The sequence below is a fragment of the Takifugu rubripes genome, chromosome 19 (genome assembly GCF_901000725.2).
Source record: "Takifugu rubripes chromosome 19, fTakRub1.2, whole genome shotgun sequence".
NCBI lineage: Eukaryota > Metazoa > Chordata > Actinopteri > Tetraodontiformes > Tetraodontidae > Takifugu > Takifugu rubripes.
In genome coordinates, this window is record NC_042303.1 from 12,155,387 (window position 1) to 12,172,434 (window position 17,048).

At 42.3% G+C, this 17,048-nt stretch overlaps 1 protein-coding gene across 2 annotated transcripts; it reads right to left on the reverse strand.

The window, feature by feature from the left end:
• Positions 1 to 446: 446 nt before the first annotated feature.
• On the reverse strand, positions 447 to 16,714 carry LOC115246976 (uncharacterized). 2 transcript variants are annotated; one of them, XM_029827157.1, is made up of 10 exons: positions 16,574 to 16,714; positions 16,301 to 16,363; positions 15,948 to 15,988; positions 15,597 to 15,811; positions 15,371 to 15,494; positions 15,035 to 15,216; positions 14,793 to 14,871; positions 1,353 to 1,470; positions 1,075 to 1,179; positions 447 to 947 (listed from the first exon to the last, which is right to left on the reverse strand). In XM_029827157.1, exons 3-10 carry the CDS (start codon positions 15,974 to 15,976, stop codon positions 813 to 815), a joined length of 987 nt encoding a protein of 328 aa, XP_029683017.1. In that variant the 5' UTR covers positions 15,977 to 15,988; positions 16,301 to 16,363; positions 16,574 to 16,714; the 3' UTR covers positions 447 to 812. The 2 variants fall into 2 exon arrangements, with proteins under 2 accessions (XP_029683017.1, XP_029683018.1); XM_029827158.1 differs by lacking the exons at positions 447 to 947; positions 1,075 to 1,179; positions 1,353 to 1,470 and adding exons at positions 14,081 to 14,291; positions 14,586 to 14,706.
• Positions 16,715 to 17,048: the final 334 nt, after the last annotated feature.

Below are 17,048 nucleotides of genomic sequence, written 5' to 3' on the forward strand. Positions count from 1 at the left end.
TACTCTTCCACAACACTTAAGCCACAGTGAAACATGGGGTCCTCATTAATACAAATATTTGTAGACACACACACACACAGAGGGTTGTGCTTGTTTTCAAGATTCAAGATATACTTTATAAACCCCCATAGGGAAATTGAATTGTAATAGCAGCATAGACATGAAGGAATGTAACTATAGTGTATAGACACAAATAGCAGCAGGTGTATTTACAAAGTATAGAAATAGAATAAAATAAAATACAAATAAGATTAGAATGTAGGCATAGAGATAAAAACAATAATAAATTATAAGCATATTTACATACATATAGAATAATATAGAAATAAGATTAAAACATAAGCATTAAACAATTAATGTAATTGAATGGGTTTGGAGGGCACCCGAGCTGATGCATAAATCCAGTCAAGAGATTACAGCTCTGACAGAGAAGGAGGAATTATACAGTGTAATGGCAGGAATGACTTCCTCCACCGTTCTTAGAAGCTGCTTCTCAGTTTGTCCACTGTGTTATGGAGCGGGTGGGAGGGATTGTCCAGGATTTATTCCCATCCACTTGCACATCCTAATCAACACAGTCAACCTTCAAAGTTCATCCATACAAAGTGAATCTATGAGATCGCGCATGTTTCAGTTGCTAAAATCGCGCATGTCAACATTCAATTACATTTATTTGATAAAACATCACATAAATATTCTGGACTGCACATACTATAGAATTTACTGAGCTAGTAGCTCACTATACATTTCCATCAACATGGCTGCTGGCCGCTTCTCCTGCATGGCTCTTTCTTTAGGTCTTCCCTATTAGTTTACTTTTTAGGGCGGAACCACGGATACTTGTTCACAGTTATCTTCTGCTCTAGCTGGCTGGCTGCTGGCTGGCTGCTGGCTGCTGATCTTTTAATACATATATTCTGGTGGCTCTTCATCTGCTTTTGCTGGGTCTAGAAAAGATGGACAGAGCTGTGAAAGGTGGGCCTGGATTTTCTTCTAATTTGTTGCTGTTGCTTTTCTTATATGTGGCAAAATGACTTTGTCGGCTTCAATGTCCCATCACTGCGTCAGTCTCACCTTGGGTTTCTGGGCCTCCACGATTGTCTCGGCTGAGTTGACGTCACTAACTTTTGGCGGTGATTTTATTCCAAATGGTTTTTTGAAAGAGCTTTGAGTTTTTTTCTTCAAAATTAAAAAGACAAAGGAGGCATTGAGTTACATGAGCTTGTGGCCATGTTTTGAGCTATTGTGAGTTTTAGGATACCAATCTAAAAAAATCTAAAATTTAAAGTTGGTCATCTGTTGAGTTTCTGGTGACACCAACAAAGGCCTTACCTTTTGTCCCCCAAACTCACCTTGTTGGTCTGCTGTTGACTCTGTCTGCCCTCAACCGGTTTCTCCGATTTTACTTCATTCTGTTCTTTTTTTTCCGTTTTTCCCTTCAATTTCTTTTTTAAATTTTTAAATATGTTCCTGGAGGGAAATAAGCAGGAATTTAAAACCATTTAAAACTTATCATTTAGGTGGAAATAATAAATAGAAAATCTGACATTTCTTACAGGAAAGAAAATGTCTTTGGAGCTTCTGTAGATGTCATCGCCTCTGGTTGTGCTTTAGCAGAACGTCCAGCAGACGAAACTAGAAACGATTATGTTGGGTTTTCTTATACTGTGCAGTATTTTACAATTTAATATCCTGATAATAACGTCTACACAAATCAAATATGCTTCACTGCAATGACATGTAATACAGTACAATATTCTAAAAAACTGTATAGCTTTATATGGAACACACAACAAACCTTTACCAGGTTCCCCCTTCTTATTAACATCCAGCTTGTTGTGAGTCTCCTGTTCACTTCCCCCTGAGTCACTGGGTAGCCAAGGACGGATGGACCATATCCGCATGACCTCCTGCTGCTGACTGGTGTCTCCTCCAGTTTCAGATTCTTCATCTGAACTGATTATTGAGTAAGAAGGGTATCTGTGGTGTTGGAGAGACAGTTTTTAAGATCAGTCACACTGAAGAGTTTCAGCAAAAATATTTAAAGAGAGACGATCAATAGTCTAACATTGATGGGGGACGACAAGAAAGAGTCTAGTTCAAAACTGAATTTTCTTCCATGGCATTGACTTACTTTGGTTTGGCTCTGGGCGTCTTGTCCGGTTCTGACGGCTGGTCCAGGAGTTCACTGACTGGTGCTACAGGCTTTACCTGGATGACTTTAGAGGGCAGCCTAAGCTGAGATCTCCCTGGCATCTCTGAACACATAAAGTGACCATTTTAACACCATCACCAATAGTTCATCACAATGATTTGCATGTTTAAATTAGATTGGGAGGTGGACAGTGAGTGACCTCTACCAGGTTTCTCCTTCTTATTTCCAGTCAGCTTCTTGTCAGTCTGCAGTTCATTTCTCTCAGACTGCCTGGGTAGCTGAGGACGGTGGGACAATTTCCGCTTGACCTCACTGGGTCTCTGGAATGTGTCACACTCCTGCTTTTGTAACTGCCATTTTTGTATTTTAGTCTCCTCCTGTTCACTGGACGTTTCGTCACTTGAGGAGTCATCAACAAATCTGAGGAGTTGCCAGATTAAATCAGTTAAATTCAAAGCCATGCAAAGCTGCTCATGAAGGTGTGACTATTTAAAGAGAGGAGAAGTATATTTTGATCTCCTTAATCACATTCATCACACTATCAAATTTTCCTTACATCGTGGAGCTCTGGGTTGGAGTGGGCATGGAGACCTTCCCCTGTGAAATGACAGATCATTTTAATGTTTGCATGAAGTTGTACCTCAATCCAAAGCGTTAAGGCCAGAGAGTCAGGGAACCGTCACTCTGAGGCTGAGACATTCTTTTTTTTTTTTAAAAACTCGCCGAGCACGAACGAATTACGTCTAGAATTCCCCCATTTGTGTTTTTCACCATAGATCCATGGTGAAACTGCTCATTAACGTGCGCTGCACATTCTGGGGGATCATGTGTTATTTCACTTCCTCTCTCAACCTAATTATGCAGCCTGTGTCAGAGTGGCAGCCGGTGTGAAGCTGACGTCCTTACCGTCTGCTTCCGGCTTTTGTTCTGCTCCCTCCTGTTTTTCTTCTGCACCCTGTGGTCCTGTTTCTGCACACACACACACACACATACATGCACACACACACACACACAGACATTGGAACGGAGTCTGCATAAGAGATCACAAACTAAGATCTGTTTCAATCAGGCTCATTTTGAGCAGAAGGTTTAAGAATATCTCTATAAAGACCAGGTGAACATCTGAACCATTATTAGAACATCTGTAGGGACCGATTGAGTGTCATTGTTCACCTCATTCACATCCTTCAGGGTGCTGTTCTCTGACTCCAGCGTGAGGTTCTCCTGCTGCAGCTTTAGGATCTCTGCCTGGAGCATCATAGTTTCCTGCCTGAGTTCCTCCTTTCCATTTTGAAATTCCACTTTCTCCTGCTGCAGCCTCAGGATCTGTGCCTGGAGCATCGTGGTTTCCTGCTGGAGTTCCTCCTTTCCATTTTTAAATTCCTCTTTCTCCTGCTGCAGCTTTAGGATCTCTGCCTGGAGCATCGCGGTTTGCTGTTGGAGTTCCTCCTTTCCATTTTGAAATTCCACTTTCTCCAGCTGCAGCTTTAGGATCTGTGCCTGGAGCATCGTGTTTTGCTGCTGGAGTTCCTCCTTTCCATTTTGAAATTCCACTTCCTCCTGCTGCAGCCTCAGGACCATTGCCCGGAGAATCGTGGTTTCCTGTCGCAGTTCCTCCTTTCCATTTTGCAATTCCACTTCCTCCTGCTGCAGCCTCAGGACCATTGCCCGGAGAATCGTGGTTTCCTGTCGCAGTTCCTCCTTTCCATTTTGCAATTCCACTTTCTCCTCCTGCAGCCTCAGGACCATTGCCCGGAGAATCGTGGTTTCCTGTCGCAGTTCCTCCTTTCCATTTTGCAATTCCACTTTCTCCTCCTGCAGCTTCAGGACCATTGCCCGGAGAATCATGATTTCCTGCTGGCGTTCCTCCTTTTCATTTTGCAACTCCTGCTGCAGCCTCCCGCTCTTTGTCTGCTCTTCAAGATTCTCTTGCTGCAGACGGAGGTTCTCCGCCTTCAGCCTCTGGTTCCCGGCCTCCACCTGCATCGCTGACTTCTCCAGCTTCAGATTTTCCTTCTCGTAGTGCAGCTCCAGCTTTTCCTGCTGCTCCTGGTTGTCAAAGGAGACAATGACATTCTGGTTTTTTCCACATGGATTTACAGAAATGGTTTTGTCTGGACATCTGCCCAAACATTTCAGTCACATCACAAACCCAACAGCAGTGTGGTTCTTCTACCTTTGCTGCTTGGGCCAGCTGCATCCTCAGACTGTTGATCTCCAGTTTCAGACTCTCGATCTCAGAATTCTTCTGATCAATTTTAACCATTACTGGAAAGATGTAAAAAACAAGGTTTTTAGAGTCCACACCAGTGGAACATGAATGTGACTTGTGAAGTATTTACAGTTCTGGCACTGGTCCGGGTGACGCCGCAGCATGTGTTTCTGGAGGAAGAAGGCATTCATGTACTTCTTCTCACAGTGTCCACACTGAAAGTAAAGACAACAGAGACAATATTTAACTTTTTTTTCTGAAAAGCAGACCTTTTGACTGACAATGGTTTTAATATTCCTCAGGAGCGAGGCTTTAACATCTGAATGCTACCTGGATGCCGTTGTTGATGTTTGTTGCAAACAGAGTTTGTTGCTTTTTAATAATAGTTCCCCTGGACTTCAGCTCAGAGACCATCCCCTTCATGTTCTCCTCCTGTTCCTTATTCTTGTCCTTAAGCTTTTGGCACTCTTCCTCACTGGATTTCAGCTTATCCTCTGTGTTTTGCAAGCCAGAAATGAGTTTTTCCTGGCAATGATGCAGCCACTCCAGTGACAACTGAGCCAGCCGAAAGAGTTTAACTAATGTCGGGTCTGCGGGGGACATGCACCGCGGACACCGCACAGTCTCCAAGCTGCAGTAGGTGACATCACTGATGTATTCCTGAAGGGCATCGATATCTACCGTCCTCACCAGTAGATCAATGTTCAGAACATTGATCCGTCGCCAGTCCACGTTTCTTTTGTCTGAGCTAAAGTTGAAGCCAAGTTTGTGATGGTCTCCTTTTTGGAATGCCATTGTCATGGAGTGTATCTTCTGTGGATAGGACACATGAATAAAGTGAAGTGACTGAATGATAAAAAGTGACTTCCCAATTCAAAAGACCTTAAACTCCCACAAAATAAGAGACAAGAGAAAACCCTGGAAGTGATGCTGCAGAAATGTTGGCCAATCGACCTTCTGTGGGATACTTAGCCTACTATTAAACATGCCCGTATAGGGCGGAGCTGGGAAATGGCTCCTAAACATACAGTTGGAAACTATTTCGTTGAACAAATGTAGTCAATCTGCTGGTGCAATAAAGCTGATTGTTGTTGGTTGTAAACTAAACATATTTTTATTACATATATGGTTGATAAAAGAGGACAATGGGCTTTCATATCAAAGAGATTAAACATAAAGGATATTAAAGAAATTGTTTGACTGTCGGTCTGTCATTTAGCACTTTTAATCAGTTTTGGGCCAAGTTGTGGTAAAAGCAACAAGTTTTAGAAGTTCTCTTCAGATTAACAAATATAGATGTGACCAATTATTAAAAGTCATTTGGAAAACAGTGGAGTTTTTTTTACACATAGACACATGAAGAGAAGAAAAATGAATTGTAGTCATAGCTGAAAACTCATTTTTACATTTGTGTGTTGGAGAAAGAAATGAGAAACACAAAAGTGTGCACTTGTAAAGGCTGAGCATCATTCCCAAAATCTAATTATAATCATGTATCTGTGAAATTTCCCTGTTCTCCACATTCTCCCACCATAACCAGTCCCAAAGCTTTGAGATAACCCTGATAACACCACGCATCCTGCAAAACCTTCTGTGGGATAATTAGCCTGCTATTAAACATGCTCGTATACGGCGGAGCTGGGAAATGGCTCCTAAACGTACAGTTGGAAACAATCTTGTTACGAGCTATCCATGAATATAATTTCTTTACACATTTCAAAAGGCCTACCGCAGAACAAAAGTAGTCAATCTGCTGATGCAATAAAGCTGATTATTGTTGGTTGTAAACTAAACATATTTATATTACATATGTGGTTGATAAAAGAGGATAATGGGCTTTCATATCAAAGAGATTAAACATAAAGGATATTAAAGAAATTGTCTGTCTGTCTGTCATTTAGCAGTTTTAATCAGTTTTGGGCCAAGTTGTGGTAAAAGCCACAAGTTTTAGACGTTCTCTTCAGATTAACAAACATAGATGTGACCAATTATTAAAAGTCATTTGGAAAACAGTGGAGTTTTTTTTACACATAGACACATAAATAGAAGAAAAATGAATTGTAGTCGTAGCTGAAAACTCATTTTTACATTTGTGTGTTGGAGAAGGAAATGAGAAACACAAAAGTGTGCACTTGTAAAGGCTGAGCATCATTCCCAAAAACTAATTATAATCATGTATCTGTGAAATTTCCCTGTTCTCCACATTCTCCCACCATAACCAGTCCCAAAGCTTTGCGATAACCCTGATAACACCACACATCCTACAAAACCTTCTGTCGGATACTTAGCCTGTTATTAAACATGCTCGTATAGGGCGGAGCTGGAAAATGGCTCCTAAACGTACAGTTGGAAACTATTTCGTTACAAACTATCCATAAATATAATTTCTTTACACATTTCAAAAGGCCTACCGCAGAACAAATGTAGTCAATCTGCTGATGCAATAAAGCTGATTGTTGTTGGTTGTAAACTAAACATATTTATATTACATATATGGTTGATAAAAGAGGATAATGGGCTTTCATATCAAAGAGATTAAACATAAAGGATATTAAAGAAATTGTCTGTCTGTCATTTAGCAATTTTAATCAATTTTGGGCCAAGTTGTGGTAAAAGCCACAAGTTTTAGAAGTTCTCTTCAGATTAAAGATCTGAACACGGTAACCAATCATAAAAGATGATAATGGGCTTTTATCATTAAAGAGATTAAACATAAAGATATTAAAGAAATTAAAGACAATCTGAACATGGTAACCAATCATGAATGAAACAATCTATTACATTCTATTTTCAGAAACCCACAAACCTAGAAGGAGCAAATCAATCAACCAAGCATCTGCTACAATCTAAATCGTCTCTAGGTGCTTTACAGAAGAATCCCAGGGCCTGACCCTCAACAAGCAACAGTGGCATGGAAAAACATGCCCATAAATGGCAGAGCTGGGAAATGGCTCCTAAACGTAAACTTTGAAACTATCTTGTTTTTTGACCGTGCTTATAAGTAGAGCAGTTGCGTTTATTTGGGGGACACGAGGGTGACGTGTGTCCTCAAAAACAAACAAACCAGTATGAACCCAGCAGCTCTGACACATCATGCGTTCCTTCAAACCTACTTGATTCAGTCTCTAGCTGTTTTTTTGGTCTGCTCATCCTCACGTAAAAACAGTCAGCAGAAGGGCGCTTGTGGGAGAAGCAGCCTTCATCCTTCATCTCAGCTTTATTCTCCCTCTCGTGCGTTCCTCTTGAGTTTGTCTTCTTTTCCACTCCTCCTGACATGTAATACAGTACAATATTCTAATAAACTGTATAGCTTTATATGGAACACACAACAAAACTTTACAAGGGTTCCCCTGCTTATTTACAGTCAGCTTGTTGTCAGTCTCCAGTTCACTTCCCTCTGACTCACTGGTCAATTGAGGACAGCAGGACAATATCCATATGTCCTCCTCCTGCTCACTGGCGTCTCCTCCAGTTTCAGACTCCTCACTTGAACTGGATGTTGAGACAAAAGGGTATGTGAGGTGTTGGAGAAAGTTTTTAAGATCAGTCACACTGAAGAGTTTCAGCAAAAATATTTTGAGACAATCAATAGTATAACTGATGGAGGACGACGAGAAAGAGTCTAGTTCAAAACTGAATCCTCTTTCATGGCATTGACTCACCTTGGTTGGGCTGTGGACGTCTTGTCGGGGCTTACAGGCAAAGGCCTGGTGGCCGGGGCTATTCCCAAGGGACCGGACCGGGGTGCAGCCTTAAATGGCGACATATGCCCGACTTCCTGTAGGCTCCCCACCCACAGGAAGATCCATGAGGGGAAGGTCTCATGCTGTTGTTTGTGTCTATGGGCCAAACAGAAGCACAGACACCCAGCCTTGTTGGAGTCCCTAGGAGGGGTGGTGGTTAAAAGTGCTCTGACTGGGGATCCCATCCTTCTACTGGGGGACTTCAACACCCATGTGGGCAAAGACAGTGACACTTGAAGTGGCGTAATTGGGAGGAACGGCCTCTCCGACCTGAAACCGAGTAGTGTTTTGTTATTGGACTTCTGTGTTCATCACAGTTTGTCCATAACAAACACCGTGTTCATGCAAAACGGTGTCCATTCGTGCACATTTGGACACTTGGCTGAGGAGAGGGGCTGCACTGTCAACCACTCACAAACTAGTGGTGAGTTGGATTCACTGCCAAGGGAGAAGACTAAACAGGCCCGGTAGACCCAAATGTAATGTGAGGAGTTGTTGAGAACATCTGGCTGAGCCCTCTACCAGGGAGATCTTCAACTCCCACATTCAGAAGAGCTTCACGCATATCCCAAGGGAGGCTGGGGACATCGAGTCGGAGTGGACCATGTTCCCTCCCTCCATTGCTGATGCAGCTGCATCAAGCTGTTGACGCAAGGTCTCTGGTGCCAGTTGTCGCGGCGGGCCACAAACATGGTGGTGGACATTGGAAGTAAGGGACTCTGTCAACCTTAAGAAGGAGTTCTATCTGGCCATCTTGCCCCATAAACCTCCCCAAACAGCAGGCCAAGCAGGTTGCAGCTCGGGCTGTCCAGGAGGCAAACACTTGTGTCTGGGAGGAGTTCAGGGAAGCCATGGAGAAAGACTATGGGTCAGGCGAGAAAAGATTCTGGCAAACCATTCGGCACCTTAGGAGGGGGAAGCAGTGCTCTGCTAATTTTTGATAGTGCAGACGGGGACCTTCTGACCTCAACTGGGGATATTGCCGGACGGTGGAAGGAATATTTCGAGGAGCTCCTCACTGTCCTGGCTGGCACGCCTCTGCAACATCGCATGGCATTTGGGGACAGTGCCACTTGGGTGGTGGTACCTCCTTTTAAAAAGGGCAACCGGAGGGTGTGTTCCAACTATAGCAGGATCACACTCTTCAGCGTGCCTGGCAAGGTCTACGCCAGAGCACCGGAGTTGAGAATTCGACCGATAGTTGAACACTGGATTTCATAGAAATGATGTGGTTTTGGTCCTTTCTGTGGAACACTGGGCCAACTCTATATCCCCTGCAGGGTGCTTGAGGGTTTATGGGAGTTTGTCCTGTGGTATATTTTCTTCTGGTGGTAATCGAGAGGCGTTGATGAGGAAGGAATCTTCGCAGACACATACTTGGTTATAAGAGATGTTTATTGGAGAGAACAGTCAGGTATCAATCAGACACCGCAGCTTGCCCGAGGGAGTTTTTGCAGGTGAAATGGTGAAGATCTCCAAAGTGCTTACTTCGATAACCCCTTCTTATATAGTCAGGTAAACACATTCTTCTCCGATGACCTAACACAGTATAGCCAACCAAATGGAATAGAGTCCAGTTATTATCAAAAATGGAAGCAAGGCATCATGGTACACATCCTCATGTGAAGAACAATGAGGAGCCTATGGACCCCAGTATCACCTCTTATCAGCTTCTCTTACGGGAAAGAAACAAGATATCCATCACAAACATGAAAAGAACAAGGGTCGCAGGACACCTGTAAAACATATCTTGAGATGGCGTCAAGCTGGCTGAAAAACAAGTTGTGGCTTTACAAAGGTCAAGGCCTGCAGAGAATCGAGGCATAGACTTCAGATACTACATAACACCCCCCCCCCCCCCCCGAAATTGCACAAAGTAAAAAAGATAATCAAGTTTTATTGAAGTTGATGGTGACCAATAAAGTAGGATAATTTGATGCACATGAGCAAAAGATTGATTGGGTAGGAGTAATTCATATATGAAAATTCAGTGGACTGTGAGAGCAAGTATCTGATGGTCCCTCTGTCTATGGTGACCACCTATGGTACTCCAAGCAAATTTTGCAAAAAGGTTATATTCAGGGAGAGTTTGGCAAACACAAATGAGACACTCAGAAACAAAATCAAAAACTGTCCATGGTCAAGCTGGTCGACCCATTGGACCTTACCTCGGAACTTTCCCTGCCTAAGTACTCATCTCCCTATTCACCAAAAACCTGAGTTTTCATAACATCTGCCTACTGATGAAATCACCCAAATAACTTTATTGACAAAAACCGTGTGTGTGTGTTAAACACATCAAACTGCAGTTTTTTGAACTTGTACTTCGTAGTCCCCTGATGAAGGATCTTCAGGTGATTCACATCTTCAGTTGTTCCACATCTTCATTCAGTGTCCTCCAGCATCTTTCACTGTTCATTTTGAGTGAGTCCATTCAAACATAGTTGTCACCCCAACGTAGATCCCCAACTACTGTCCTGGAAACAGATCTGGCAGTATCCTTGCAAACAAAATATTGGTTTCATGAAGAGGAATACAGTACAAACATATCAGAGCATGAGTATCATATCTCAATCGAATATACTGCATATTTATCAACCATCTTGTCAGAAATGTCCTCATCTGAATCAACCAAAGCTTTATCACTTAAGCGCGGCATCTGGGTCTGATTGCCAGGCATCACCACACCAATCCAATGCAATATCAACACCTTGGCACAGGTCAATGACAAAGTGCAAAAACAAACTATCACACTACGACTGCACCGAGAACCTGAAACAATACATCTCCCATTGGATGTAACCTAGATGTAATCTAAAGCCATGTCATCTTTCAACAACGTAAGTCTGTGACTCCTCTGAGCATTGGAAAGATGTTCAAAGCCTCTTATGGTTTCATTAGTGATATTGTCAATATTTTCGGCAAGAAATACAACAACATACCACGGAAACCAACCGATACCCCATTTTTCTCCTAGATTTTTCTCCAATGGATAGATTCAAGATTGTGAAATTGTGCAAGTTCTCTCATTCTCCTAGCACCCGAGGCAGCAGTAAAATTGCTGGTAGAATTGGTGTCATCTGAAGGCGGGGTTGTACCACTGCTGCCTTTCAGAAACATATGTGGCAGAGCTGGGAAATGGCTCCTAAACTTAAACTTGGAAATTAGCTTGTTTTTAGACCGTGCTTATAAGTAGAGTAGTTGCATTTATTTGGGGGACACGAGGGTGATGTGTGTACTCAAAAACAAACCAGTATGAACCCAGCAGCTCTGACACATCATGCGTTCCTTCAAACCTACTTGATTCAGTCTCTAGCTGTTTTTTTTTTTGTCTGCTCATCCTCACGTAAAAACAGTCAGCAGAAGGGCGCTTGTGGGAGGAGCAGCCTTCATCTCAGCTTTATTCTCCCTCTCGCCCGTTCCTATTCATTGTCCAACATCCCGAATTCCTCTTCTTAATCATCTGAATCAGACTCACCGACCGGTTCCGCTTCAGCGTTGATTTTGTGAAAGCTCTTACAGTACATGAAGACGGTATTATAGCCCATGCGTCTACAATCCACCCGCATATGGTGGCATAACTTGCCCGCCGCTGCCTCATAGATGTGGCTGGGCGCCGTTATCTTGTCGCGGCAGTAGGTGCGGAAGATGGCCGCCCTCTCCTGGTAATCCGCGGGCAGCCGCTGCGCAACAGTTTTCCGCAGCCGCATATTCGATGGCCTGCAGTTTAAAGTAAGCCTCATTCATACAGGTCTCGCTTGACCGGCGCCATTTTAAGGGATCCTTACGCGTAGGTGTCGCTAATCGATTGGCGGAGCGTTTACCGTAGTGCACCTACCAAAGGCACACAGCAGACACAAGGCGCTCCATATTAGAAGGCGCACCGTCGATTTTTGAGAAAATCTCAGTGTTTTAGGTGCGCCTTATGGTCGTAAAAAAACGGTAGTTACTCTTCCACAACACTTAAGCCACAGTGAAACATGGGGTCCTCATTAATACAAATATTTGGACACACACACAGAGGGTTGTGCTTGTTTTCAAGATTCAAGATATACTTTATAAACCCCCATAGGGAAATTGAATTGTAATAGCAGCATAGACATGAAGGAATGTAACTATAGTGTATAGACACAAATAGCAGCAGGTGTATTTACAAAGTATAGAAATAAAATAAAATACAAATAAGATTAGAATGTAGGCATAGAGATAAAAACAATAATAAATTATAAGCATATTTACATACATATAGAATAATATAGAAATAAGATTAAAACATAAGCATTAAACAATTAATGTAATTGAATGGGTTTGGAGGGCACCTGAGCTGATGCATAAATCCAGTCAAGAGAGTACAGCTCTGACAGAGAAGGAGGAATTATACAGAGTAATGGCAGGAATGACTTCCTGTACCGTTCTTAGAAGCTGCTTCCCAGTTTGTCCACTGTGTTATGGAGCGGGTGGGAGGGATTGTCCAGGATTTATTCCCATCCACTTGCACATCCTAATCAACACAGTCAACCTTCAAAGTTCATCTCTACAAAGTGAATCTATGAGATCGCGCATGTTTCAGTTGCTAAAATCGCGCATGTCAACATCAAGAAGTTTGGTTATGGCGCGTCTGTGTAAAACCCTGCATCGTGGCACAAAAGTGTACTGTGACCGGCTCTTCACCAGCATCCAAGGTGCGGAGCAAATGCTGAGGAAGGAGCTGTACCTTACCGGTACAGTAATGAAGAACCGGGTCACTGCAGCGGTGCAGAAGTTACCCACAGACAAAACCATGCAAACTTCCGGAAGAGGAACTTCCAAAGAAGTTTCTAGTGAAGATGGACAGTTGTGTGTTGTTAAGTGGTTCGACAACAAACCCGTTCTAATGATCTCAGCTGTTCATGGGACACAGCCTGAGGATACCTGCCAGCGCTGGGATAAAAAACAAAAAAAATATGTGTCTGTCTCCCGACCATGCATTGTTCGGGAGTACAACATGAAAATGGGTGGAGTTGACCTGATCGACCGAATGATCAGTTATTATCGCATGAGCAGCCGTACCAAGAAATGGACAATTAGGATGCTCATGCACTTCACAGATCTGGCTTTAGCCAACAGCTGGCTACTGTATAGAAAAGATCTGGCAACGTGTGGTGCACCAAGGAAGAGCATCATGCAGTTCCTGGAGTTCCGCATGGACGTGGCCAGGACCTTCTTGGCCCAGCATCACAGCCAAGAAGAGGATGCAGACTCTCCAGAGCTGTCAGATGATGACTCTTCAGAAAGTAAAAAACGCCCAGTGCTGGCAGTGCCCCATGTGTCTGTCCGCAGGAGGGCGAATGCACATCTCCCAGAGATGCTAAATATGAAGAATGCTGCACGGTGCAGAGCAGCAGGCTGCACAGGGAGAACCCGAGTGCGTTGCGTGACCTGCAAGGTGTTCTTGTGTGTACAAACCAAGCGCAACTGCTTTTTAGAATTTAGCTATGTTTGTATGTGTTAATGTGTTATTATTGTCATTGTTGTTCAAAAAATGTTCAAAACTATGTTTGTATGTGTTATTAATAATGTGTTTTTATTATTGTAATTACAGTATAACTTGTTCAAAACATGTTCAAAACTATGTAAATATGTGTTATTAATAATGTGTTATTATTGTAATTACAGTATAACTTGTTCAAAAATGTTCAAAATTATGTAAATATGTGTTATTAATAATGTGTTATTATTGTAATTACAGTATAACTTGTTCAAAACATGTTCAAAACTATGTAAGTAAAGAGTTTTTCATTCTATTACACAAAAACTGTATTATTGATTTTATTGTGCTTTATGGTGATTCAGATATGTGTGTCCACATATGTTTTCTCTAAAACTACATCATGTAAAAAGATGATGCTTAGTTTTTATACTTATTGGGTTCCAATAAGTCCAAATAGCAAAGAGAAATAAAAATTGCATATCAAAACAAGAGCGTGGGTCTTAAGATTACAATTACATTTATTTGATCAAACATCACATAAATATTGCTCACTATACATTTCCATGGCTCTTTCTTTAGGTCTTCATTGTTATTTTACTTTTTAGGGCGGAATCATGGATACTTGTTCACAGTAGTCTTCTGCTCTAGCTGGCTGGCTGCTGATCTTTTAATACATATATTCTGGTGGCTCTTCAGCTGCTTTTGCTGGGTCTAGAAAAGATGGACAGAGCTGTGAAAGGTGGGCCTGGATTTTCTTCTAATTTGTTGCTTATTATTAGTTTATTAATTATTATTGAAACAGCTTTGAGTTTTTTTCTTCAAAATTAAAAAGATAAAGGAGGCCTTGAGTTACATGAACTTGTGGCCATGTTTTGGGCTATTGTGAGTTTGAGGGGACCAATTTTTCAAAAACTTAAAATTCGAAAATCTAAAATTTAAAGTTGGTCATCTGTTGAGTTTCCGGTGACACCAACAAAGGCCTTACCTTTTGTCCCCCAAACTCACCTTGTTGGTCTGCAGTTGACTCTGTCTGCCCTCAACCGGTTTCTCCGATTTTACTTCATTCTGTTCTTTTTTTTTTTCAATTTTTCCCTTCAATTTCTTTTTTAAATTTTTGTATATGTTCCTGGAGGGAAATAAGCAGGAATTTAAAACCATTCAAAACTTATCATTTAGGTGTAACTAATAAATAGAAAATCTGACATTTCTTACAGGAAAGAAAATTTCTTTGGAGCTTCTGTAGATGTCATCGCCTCTGGTTGTGCTTTAGCAGAACGTCCAGCAGACGAAACTAGAAACGATTGTGTTGGGTTTTCTTATACTGTGCATTATTTTACAATTTAATATCCTGATAATAATATCTACACAAATCAAATATGCTTCACTGCAATGACATGTAATACAGTACAATATTCTAATAAACTGTATAGCGTTATATGGAACACACAACGAACCTTTACCAGGTTCCCCCTTCTTATTAACATCCAGCTTGTTGTGAGTCTCCTGTTCACTTCCCCCTGAGTCACTGGGTAGCCAAGGACGGATGGACCATATCCGCATGACCTCCTGCTGCTGACTGGTGTCTCCTCCAGTTTCAGATTCTTCATCTGAACTGATTATTGAGTAAGAAGGGTATCTGTGGTGTTGGAGAGACAGTTTTTAAGATCAGTCACACTGAAGAGTTTCAGCAAAAATATTTAAAGAGAGACGATCAATAGTCTAACATTGATGGGGGACGAAAAGAAACAGTCTGGTTCAAAACTGAATTTTCTTCCATGGCATTGACTTACTTTGGTTTGGCTCTGGGCGTCTTGTCCGGTTCTGACGGCTGGTCCAGGAGTTCACTGACTGGTGCTGCAGGCTTTACCTGGATGTCTTTAGAGGGCAGCCTAAGCTGAGATCTCCCTGGCATCTCTGAACACATAAAGTGACCATTTTAACACAATCACCAATAGTTCATCACAATGATTTGCATGTTTAAATTAGGGTGGGAGGTGGACAGTGAGTGACCTTTACCAGGTTTCTCCTTCTTATTTCCAGTCAGCTTCTTGTCAGTCTGCAGTTCATTTCTCTCAGACTGACTGGGTAGCTGAGGACGGTGGGACAATTTCCGCATGTCCTCACTGGGTCTCTGGAATGTGTCACACTCCTGCTTTTGTAACTGCCATTTTCGTATTTTAGTCTCCTCCTGTTCACTGGACGTTTCGTCACTTGAGGAGTCATCAACAAATCTGAGGAGTTGCCAGATTAAATCAGTTAAATTCAAAGCCATGCAAAGCTGCTCATGAAGGTGTGACTATTTAAAGAGAGGAGAAGTATATTTTGATCTCCTTAATCACATTCATCACACTATCAAATTTTCCTTACATCGTGGAGCTCTGGGTTGGAGTGGGCATGGAGACCTTCCCCTGTGAAATGACAGATCATTTTAATGTTTGCATGAAGTTGTACCTCAATCCAAAGCGTTAAGGCCAGAGAGTCAGGGAACCGTCACTCTGAGGCTGAGACATTCTTTTTTTTTTTTTTTAAAAACTCGCCGAGCTCGAACGAATTACGTCTAGAATTCCCCCATTTGTGTTTTTCACCATAGATCCATGGTGAAACTGCTCATTAACGTGCGCTGCACATTCTGGGGGATCATGTGTTATTTCACTTCCTCTCTCAACCTAATTATGCAGCCTGTGTCAGAGTGGCAGCCGGTGTGAAGCTGACGTCCTTACCGTCTGCTTCCGGCTTTTGTTCTGCTCCCTCCTGTTTTTCTTCTGCACCCCGTGGTCCTGTTTCTGCACACACACACACACACACACACACATACATGCACACACACACACAGAGACATTGGAACGGAGTCTGCATAAGAGATCACAAACTAAGATCTGTTTCAATCAGGCTCATTTTGAGCAGAAGGTTTAAGAATATCTCTATAAAGACCAGGTGAACATCTGGACCATTATTAGAACATCTGTAGGGACCGATTGAGTGTCACTGTTCACCTCATTCACATCCTTCAGGGTGCTGTTCTCTGACTCCAGTGAGGTTCTCCTGTTGCAGCTTCAGGATCTGTGCCTGGAGAATCGTGGTTTCCTCTTGGAGTTCCTCCTTTCCATTTTGGAACTCCACTTTCTCCTCCTCCAGATTCAGGATCACTGCCTGGAACATCATGACTTGCTGCTGGCGTTCCTCCTTTTCATTTTGCAACTCCTGCTGCAGCCTCCCGCTCTTTGTCTGCTCTTCAAGCTTCTCGTGCTGCAGACGGAGGTTCTCCGCCTTCAGCCTCAGGTTCTCGGCCTCCACCTGCATCACTGACTTCTCCAGCTTCAGTTTCGTAGTGTAGCTCCAGCTTTTCCTCACTGTAAAATCCAATTAGTTATCATTACTTCAAAAAAGCATGCAAACTGAGTAGTAAAGAGAACTAGTTATTTTAAGTTGTACTAACTAGCACTTCCTTCGTAGAGTACACTTACAAAT

Coding starts and splice junctions, on each gene's coding strand:
- LOC115246976 (XM_029827157.1), bottom strand. CDS start 15,976: ATGCCCACTCCAACCCAGAGCTCCACGAT. Junction 15,495..15,596: donor AAATAAGAAGGAGAAACCTG/GTAAAGGTCACT, acceptor TTATGTGTTCAG/AGATGCCAGGGAGATCTCAG. Junction 948..1,074: donor TGGAGGCCCAGAAACCCAAG/GTGAGACTGACG, acceptor CATCTTTTCTAG/ACCCAGCAAAAGCAGATGAA.